This window comes from Volvox carteri, assembly GCF_000143455.1.
Source record: "Volvox carteri f. nagariensis unplaced genomic scaffold VOLCAscaffold_36, whole genome shotgun sequence".
In the NCBI taxonomy this organism is placed as follows: domain Eukaryota; kingdom Viridiplantae; phylum Chlorophyta; class Chlorophyceae; order Chlamydomonadales; family Volvocaceae; genus Volvox; species Volvox carteri.
In genome coordinates this window covers 1,034,854-1,043,435 of record NW_003307579.1, presented here as the reverse complement: position 1 = coordinate 1,043,435, position 8,582 = coordinate 1,034,854, and the positions used below count along the sequence as shown (strand labels likewise).

Genomic DNA, 8,582 nt, shown 5'->3' with positions numbered 1-8,582 from the left:
ATCCCTTCAGTTTGCATGCTATACTGCGTTGGCGTACCTGCAGCTCATTGCGCACTGCCTTCTTTGCGAACTCTTCAGCGACCCACTTGCTGGCGAACTTGAGGTACTGCATCTCGCACGTTTTCTTGTTGGCAACGATGTGCAGGAGCCTGTGGCTTACCTCCGGCCCCGAGCTGATGGCGCCAATCGAGCTCCGCATCTGTATGCGCAGCCATGCATGCAAGGCAGCAAATGAGACACGCCACAAACATGGATACCGATTCGCCAAGAGCTGTAAATGCCTTCCATCAGCACATAAGGCAGGGCCCACAACAAGAAAGCCCATGCATGCGCAAAACCAGGGTTGTATGCTTCACGCCACACCTGCGCAGTGTTGCAGCCGTCCACCGCGGTGCGCAGCTCCTCAAGCAGCTTGTGCAGCCCCTTGCCGGGATTGGTCCACGGCAGCCCCAGCGCAAACCTCGCCACACCGCCGTAGTGCTGGTGCAGCGCCGTGGTAAGCGACTCGTCCACGGTGCTGTACATCAGCCTGCGATGTGGGCGAACATGCGCATTGCAAATTTGCAGTTTCTTTAAAGAAACTGCTTGGTGGGTTGCGCGTGCTGTGTGCATGCGTGTGAAGCCATGCCGTATGGGTTTGTGCGTGTTAACATTGCTATGGGCCCCATTGTCGGAGTTTTGCCAGGGCGGCATGGCCTGCCGGACCGGTTAGGAGAGAGTCCATGAACAAACACCAAAACAAGTGGCGCAGTTCCCTCCGACGGGTGAACGCCTCAGCGGAGTCCCGCTAGATACACGCCCTGAACTGGACCAATGCTGACTGGCATTGTTGGCAGTCAGCAACGCCGAATGCCAAGATGCACACTGCGCGTATGCTCACTCACACACACACACACACACACCTCCTGCATGCCTGCAGCTCGTCCAGTTCCCACAGCGGCATGTACAGCAGCGCTGCGCCGTGCTTGCGCAACTCCTGCAGGAAACGGTCCACACTGCAGAGTTCAGAGCTAGAGGCAGAGGCTAGATTACACAGAACCCCAGCAAGCACCTCAACGCTGCCGTGGTGCATACACGGCCCACTGTTACTTGAGTGTTGCAGGCAGGTGCAAGCAGAAATTTACGTTAGGGGCGTGCAGTGACCAGCGAATGGGACAGTCGTGTCAAAGCACATACCAGCAGCGCCCATGCAACAACGTGTCCCCCTTGCGGCAACTGGGTGCTGCTCAGGAGTGCCCAAAACCTGTTATTTACTTTTGCAGTTCGCACAACGATGAAGCCTCTTGCAACACCTGTGCTGCCATCTCACAGGTGCCATTCCAGCAGCACGTGCACCCGCTACCTCGCTATCAGCTCGAACGTCACTCAGTAAAGCTCGATACAGTGCGAATGCTCGATTGGCTCACCACTTCAAGTGTCCATCCGCATCGGCCTGCACTGCACCTTCCCCGTCCCAAAGACGCACACCCCGCGCCCACCTTGTATGTCTCACGCTTGGGCGATGTCAGCAGCACGGTACGCGCCAGGATGTCGAATAGCGGCGGTGCACCATCGACGATGTACCAGGTCGCGGGGTTGTCGAGCAGCTGTCTGAAGCTCGAACGCTGCCCCACCACCACTTGTCCCGTCTCGTGCACGTAGCACCACTGCCAAAAAGAATTGAGAGGAGGAACGGCAACACGAACTCTTAGAGCACGGGACAAGTACTGCTGGTTGAGCTGTGAGCTTCTGACTAGAGCCCATAATTACAGCAGATATGATCTATCTTACCGCTTCGCCAGGATACATGAAATGCTCCCACAAGATGAAGGGTGGCGGCGAGCTGCGCTTCAGGAGCCGTAGGATGAGGTATGTCGCGAACCAGGATTTCCCGATGCCGGGCGTGCCCGTGACTGTGAGAAGTGTAGGCATGTGACCACAGGATCATAAGCCGAGGAAGGTGGACATCGTATCTGTGGTTGTACCGTCTGCATCGTGTCAGGAGTGCCACCTGTTTCCCTGTGTACCACTCCTGGTTGTCCTCTCCATCTATCCAATCACTTCGACCGCATATTTGTGTGCACAAGGCGAAAGGCCACGTCTCCTAGGCTCCTACCGATGTACTTCGTCGGCTTCTCATCGCACACCAGGGCGTCGAATAGCCGCGGGTAGCATTCTCGCACATACAGGGCGCTGAAGTCCGGTTGGAACTGGAAGACGACGTTGGGCCCCAGGCTCAGCAGCTCGCCAGGACCCGGCAGCGCCGGCATGCGCAGCAGAGCCGCAACCATACTTGAGGCGATCGGGTGAACTGTAGAAGACAGACATGAAGGAAATAAATAGTCCCAGAGTATCAAGACAGAGTGCTATTCAGCAGTACTCAGCCGGGGCCCAGGCCTGCGCCGCAGCCCATGCACCCACCGTGCCATGCCCGAGCGAGCGCCCCGCCCACCCACCCCAACCTGCCTACAGCTGGCGCGCTCTATGCAAGCTCCCCTGGGGCGGGTGTTGGGCGGGTGCTAGGCCCATACCACCCAAAACGCTGGTGTCGGTATCGGCTGTTCCAAAAAGCAGTTCCAAGCCATCAGCGGCGTCCATGTCACCCACACGGTTCTGAACGACTTTCCTGTTCTTATGTTTAATTTGTGTATATTATATTTAATTTGTGTCAGTTTGTAATGTGACTTTAGTCGGAACAGGGTGCTGTTTGTGTTGCGCTACCAAAAGCAGGCGCCTCTTCTTTTTGGCACTTTCCGAAAAGAAGAGGCGCCTGCTTTTGGTAGCTTTCGCCAGACGCTTCCTCTTCCCGCGGCCGTTCCATGAGCCCGGTCTTGCAAGCAAAGTTGTATGCTTTCCGTTACGTCAAAACAGCCACCCATTCGTCCGGGCCTGCTTGCCGCGTGCGGCTGTGGCCAACATGCCCTCCGGCGCAGCGCGCTGGCACACCGGTGCCTTTTTCGCCAAACAAATTACATACACTTGTACAGGCGCATTTTGAGAATCGCACGCGCGCATCCGCGCGGTAAAATTCGCGCCTAGCTTTGGGGCATCTTGTACGAAGGGTTTATTCGGCACAGTACGACCGGACACATTTGTGTGAGGGGCTGCTTAAGGAATATATTACTTTATAACACTGCATTCAGCTCCAAGAAGTTAACGAAAAAATGAGGCGAACTCACCAGAGCTGGGACCCGGTGGCGGGGCAGCAGTTGCAGCACCTGTACATCGAACAGGGAAAAAGAGGGTGAATTACGCAGGTAGGTCATTTGTCACGACATAGCAGGGGTGTGCTCTTTTGGCAAAGGAACACACAGATGACCAACGGTTCAGAAGACCGTGCAATGGTATGCAGTGTAGCGAAGAAGCGCGTGGCATTCTCGTCCAGAACCACTGCGGTAGAAGCCGTGGATTTGGCCGTTCAGCATGCAAAAAATCGGAGGGGCATGCAGCTACCAAAGCCACCAGACTCTTCGCAAACACAACAATGCTCATTGGAACATAACGGCGAAAAACCAATGCAGGTCGGTATGTAAGGATGAGCACATGCATCCTGGATTCCCGATATGTGGCGGGTGCAGGTAGAGGCGACGCGCCTTGCATGTAGTAACAATCTTCATGCAGCATTCTTAACACCCAAGCTAGCTTCACGCGCAAGTTTGCAAAGGCAACCTGCAAAACCTAGGTTTGGAACTCGCCACCAGCGTCCTGTCTACTCTCAACCACAATGCCTAAGCACCGCAGCACAATTGTGGCACAATTCGCGCAGGGCTTGACGAGGCCCTAACGCCCTATGCGTCCAATGACACTCCTAACAGCTCCTTGCGCAAATCTTACAGGTTGGTGGCACAGAAACCGCCCTTAGAATTTACCTAAGGCCTGCAGAATGCTGACCACCACGCCAGGCGCCAGACCCGCATCGACGAGATCTTCCCGTCTAGCTGCACGCAGGCGTGCAGCGGTGCGGAATTTAGCTGTCCACAGTATCTTCAAGTCATCTTCATCTAAATCAGCGGAGTCTAAGCCAGCCTCTGTGACGGCAGCGCACATCTGCTGGCTCTCATTTGTCGTCAATGAGGGTCTTTCCATTGGCCAGCGGTTAGGAAATTTTCAAGTTTTTCATGAACAGTTAACAAATTTCCTTCATTTTATTTTCCATTGGGACCACTGTACACAACTTTTATCGGACGTACGGATTGTACGCCATTGCTCACTTTGAAACAGGGAAAGAGCGGGAACGGAAATTTGCGAAAGCGTAAATTTGCGAAAACAGTTTCCGTCCGCATCCGCAAGCAGAGTCTGGTTTCGCGGATAGGAGGAATCTGGTTCCGCACTTCTCGCGCTTGCGGTACGGCGGAAGAATGAATGTGATTCATGCGAACTGTCAAGCGACGCCGGGCATTCCGGTATGATTTCAGGGTTAGTGATTGCATTCGCAGGACCCTTGGCTCGATGACTTTCTTACCCTGATGTTGGGTAGCAGGGGTCGGCAAACGCCGCTGGTAAAGCGGGTCCTTCCGTTGTACCCGTTGCAGAAATTCATCATCGCTGGTACGGCAGCCGTACGGCAGGGTGCAGAAATTCCCCCCAAAAGGCAGGTTTGCGCAATAATTGGGCGCAACAAGACAACTGTCGCTTTAACAGTGATGGTGTAACGTAGTAAGTTTGACACTCTTTCCTCGGCTTTTACCAAAAAAATTTCCATACAGTTATTCGACCCTGGCACCAGTACCCGTGACAGTGATTCAGGGTTTTCCGGCCTCTGTTGGGTACTAAGACGACCTTGTTGCGGTGTTGGGTTGTCCGGTTTCCCAGATGCGGGGATCCGGTTTGGGTTGTGCCCCCATCCGTGCGAATGCTGGAGTGCAATGCTGTGCGCCCCAGACTGGCATCAGACTGCCACTAAATCAGACTTGCTTCTCATTGTAAGTCAAGAGATCTCTTTCCTTGCCAATCCCACACGGTTTTGTACCCCAATAGGCATGCTCGCATATCTGGGTATTTTGTTGCAGCACCTTCGGAGGACAGCGGCGGGTCATTAGTGAACAACTGATAGTGGGAAATGGACAAATGACAGTGATCCTCGTCCGTCCCAACCCCTTGTGTCGAGACTAGACAAGCGGCCCTCCTCGTTGCAGCCCCTCGTGTGTCGGGAGCGGACAGCAGAGAGTTGCAAAAACGGTCTAATCCCCCAATCCCGGGGGCTCAAACCAAAACTTGAAAAGCTGGCGTGTGATTTGAATGGTGTGCGACGCCCCCGTTCACCTTGAGAACGCTGCTCCAGGGCCTTACCCCCCGCTCTCCCCCACATACACACGTACACAGGTGTGCATGGGCGGGGTGTCATGTGTAATGTGATGTTGGGGGTAAATGGCAGTACACTTTCGTGTTCGACCCGGATATCAACCGGATGATGCCCTCTTGCATTTGCCCGCAGGACGCTGACGACCCCTCCGACCTGGTGTGTCTGAGGACCCGGAAACTGCGTTACGGCAACACGTTCAGTTACTCACGGGTGGGTCGGTGGGCAGCTTTGGATATGTATGTGTGTTGTTGATGTTGTTGATGTTGTTGATGTTGTTGTTATTACAGAGGGCTACCAAGTTTCTATACCGCAAGGCAAAGAAACCCCGAGCCAAAGGGCACATCGCCTGTTTGTGTGCGTGTGTGTGTGGTTCGGTGGGGGGGGTCCTGCGTGCATCGTTTCCTTGGAAGTTGGGTCTTAAGTTGGTCTGGGCCGGGACTGCTATAATCTTTGGTCGGCCACCAGCTTTTGTGGAGGCGGTGGGGGACCCACCCGGATCCTCACACGACCAACTGGGCAACGCAGGGGGGGGGCGGCGCTGCAGGGGGCGGATGAGGGAAGGGCGGCGCTGCGCTGGGCGGCGCAGGGGAGGGCGGCGTGGGGTGGTGGTGAATGTACGGCATTCCCTCCAGTTTCCGAGTCTTAATGTACGGTGTTATATACTATGGCCGGCGGCGGTGACGACTCCTGGCTGGAGTCGACTCCTGGCTGGCCGCCCTCTGCCGCCTGCCGTACATCTTCCGCATCGTGATCACATTACGGTCACAAATGCAGACACACATGCAGACATACATGTACACAAATCAATTCCTTGCAAAAAGCAGCCCGCTTTTCAAGGCGCATCAGGTCGGCGTCACAGCAACCCCAAACCGCTTTCACACACTTACAAACACTACTGAAGGGCGACTGAGGTCGACGGTGGGACACCAAGTCCGGGTCCGGGTCCTGGTCGCCAAGCCGAGATGAATATCTGTCGGTCTGTATTACCCTCTGTAGGCAAGGAATGTACTAGATATGCATGTATGTATGTATGTCCGTTTGCCTGTCTGCCTGTCAATCAGTCAGCTGGTCTGTGAAGCAGCAAGTAGTAAGCACGTTTTGAAAGCTCCTGACGGGCTCTATGTCGTACTAGCCGTACGAATAGCTGCCCCATCTTTGGCATCATCCGTCCTTTCTCGGCGCCCTTATTGCAGTTTGCACCTTGAAGCTGCTGCTGCTGCTGCTGCTGCTGCTGCTGAGCAACAGCCCTAACAGCCGTAAAAGAGTTTGCAGATGCGGATCCAATCCAGCTCCAGACCTGAAATCCACCTGTGGCCGCTGTGAGAGATCTCCAGAGATCCAAATCCAGAACCCAGTTCTCACAGTCACTCCTTCCCCTACTTGAAGTAGTAGGCCAGTGACAGCAGCACGTAGAGCGCAATGAGCTGAACCCCCAGCAGCCAGTGCGAGGTGGCACCGGCGGTCACGAAGTTGGACTGTGCGCCGGGTGGGGTGGGGTGGGGTGGGAAAGACGAACCACACACGATTGAAGCTGCTGCCAGGGCAAGAGTGTATCAAACGTAGAACTGACTGGGGTGGTGTGGGGGGGTTGAGGGTGGGGGGGTGGCGCTGAGGGAAGGTGGGTGTGCAGTTGGGGTGGTGTGAGGTACCTCCTGTGGTGTCCCCGTGCTGTGGTGGACCCCGGCATGGACCCCCCACAGCCTTGTGAACAGCTCGCGGGAACACCCCCACCCCCCCACCCTTTCCCCCAAGCCCCTCCCCATTCTCCCCTGCCCGCCGTTGCTCCCTCCACCCTCCCCCCCAAAACGCTTCCTCCCATAGACATACATACATACGTACAGACAGACAGACGCACGCACGCACCTGCGCCACGGACAGCATCAGCGCCATGGCGGAGAAGGGGTCGAAGTCCAGCGTGAAGGGGTGGCCTGAAGGCGGCAAAAAGGAAAGAAAGGAAGCGAAAACGAACTGGGCCAGAGGAAGGGAACCCGATGTGGTTGAGATCGGGAAGCGAGATCGCCTTTCCGGAAGTGGTTGACCACATTCCGGATGGAGCGCATGTCGGAGTCATGTTGGTTCGAAGACAGGATTCGGAGCGGAAAAGATAAATATACAGAAAAAGATAGAAAAAGAGGGGAGACTGGCGGAGGCGACGGTGAAGACGAACGTGCAGGAGGGGCTGACTGACAGGCGCTCCACTCCCTCGCCCCCAGCTACCGACATGTATGAAACCAGCTAACCAACCCAACCAACTTACCTGTAATCCAGCCAACCACCACAGCAAAGGGTACGGCAAATAGCGCCACCTGAATGGACGAGCCGACCGCCACCCCCATAGACCTGCGAGCACACACGGGGCGCACACACACATATAAATACAGACATACATACATGCCAAAATATGTAGTATATGTGTGTGTGGCAAGTCTATATGTAGATCTCTCTATCTCTCTATCGCTCTACAGCCATCTAGTCGCCCATCCCCCCCCCTCCACGTGGCCCTAACCCCCACCCCCCACCCCCCCACCCCCACACACATGCGACACCTCGCGGGAGGGCGCACTCACAAGTCCATTTTGTTCTTCGTGGCCACAATGACCGCCGTCATGTGCTCGCAGGCGTTACCCGCGATGGGCAGCACGATGGTGCCCAGAAAGGCTTCACTCAGACCGGAACTGAGGGAAAACGACCAACGACCAACCACCAACCACCAACCATGAACGAGCATGTAGGGCCAGGGATTAAGGATATTCGAGTGACAGGCATGAGCAGTGTGGGGTCATGTGTGGGGTGTGTGTTTGGAAGGGGATGTGCCGCCGTGGTGAGTGGTGAGGCCCAAGGTAGTGGTGTTGTGTTGTGTTGCGTTGCGTGTTGCGTTGCGTGGAGGTGTGACACACGAATAGGGTGGTGGTGGAGATAGTGGTTGAAGGCCGGTGTGGGGGGGGGGCCGCGCATAGAGGTTTGCGAGGGCGCACATGGACCCCTAGGCAAGTTCAACTAACCAACCAACGAAGCGACCAACGAACCAACCAACGAACCGACTGACCGACCTGCCCACAAAACCCAATAAGATTACCAAACCCCGTTTCCCCTCTCCCTCACTCCCCCTTCCCCCCCCCTGCACCGCCCACCTTTTGCTGAACTCCGTGAGGGAGGAAGTCAGGTACCTGCGGGCGCGCGCGTGTATGTACGTATGTACGTATTTGTGTGCGCACATGTGTATGTGTACGTGTACACACATATGTGTGTGGGTGGTGTTTTGATGGGAAATGGAGGGCGGAGAAGGTGAGCAGGAAGCGCC

General features: G+C 55.6%; 2 protein-coding genes across 2 annotated transcripts in view; both read right to left on the bottom strand.

The window, feature by feature from the left end:
* The window catches only part of VOLCADRAFT_94291 (uncharacterized protein), a gene marked incomplete at both ends in the record, with an annotated part of 3,306 nt that extends 1,036 nt beyond the window's left edge, over positions 1-2,270 (bottom strand). Inside the window, 6 exons of the mRNA XM_002953413.1 lie at positions 38-199; positions 364-529; positions 903-976; positions 1,479-1,646; positions 1,771-1,892; positions 2,096-2,270. Of these exons, the coding sequence (XP_002953459.1) occupies positions 38-199; positions 364-529; positions 903-976; positions 1,479-1,646; positions 1,771-1,892; positions 2,096-2,270 (867 nt within the window). The remainder of the gene's footprint in view (positions 1-37; positions 200-363; positions 530-902; positions 977-1,478; positions 1,647-1,770; positions 1,893-2,095) is intronic.
* Positions 2,271-6,056: 3,786 nt separating this feature from the next.
* The window catches only part of cax2 (Ca2+/H+ antiporter, cation antiporter, membrane protein), an 8,582-nt gene continuing 6,056 nt past the window's right edge, over positions 6,057-8,582 (bottom strand). Inside the window, exons 9-13 of the mRNA XM_002953412.1 lie at positions 8,413-8,448; positions 7,849-7,956; positions 7,539-7,621; positions 7,145-7,209; positions 6,057-6,756 (exon numbers count right to left, since the gene is read on the bottom strand). Of these exons, the coding sequence (XP_002953458.1) occupies positions 6,658-6,756; positions 7,145-7,209; positions 7,539-7,621; positions 7,849-7,956; positions 8,413-8,448 (391 nt within the window). The 3' untranslated portion in view covers positions 6,057-6,657. The remainder of the gene's footprint in view (positions 6,757-7,144; positions 7,210-7,538; positions 7,622-7,848; positions 7,957-8,412; positions 8,449-8,582) is intronic.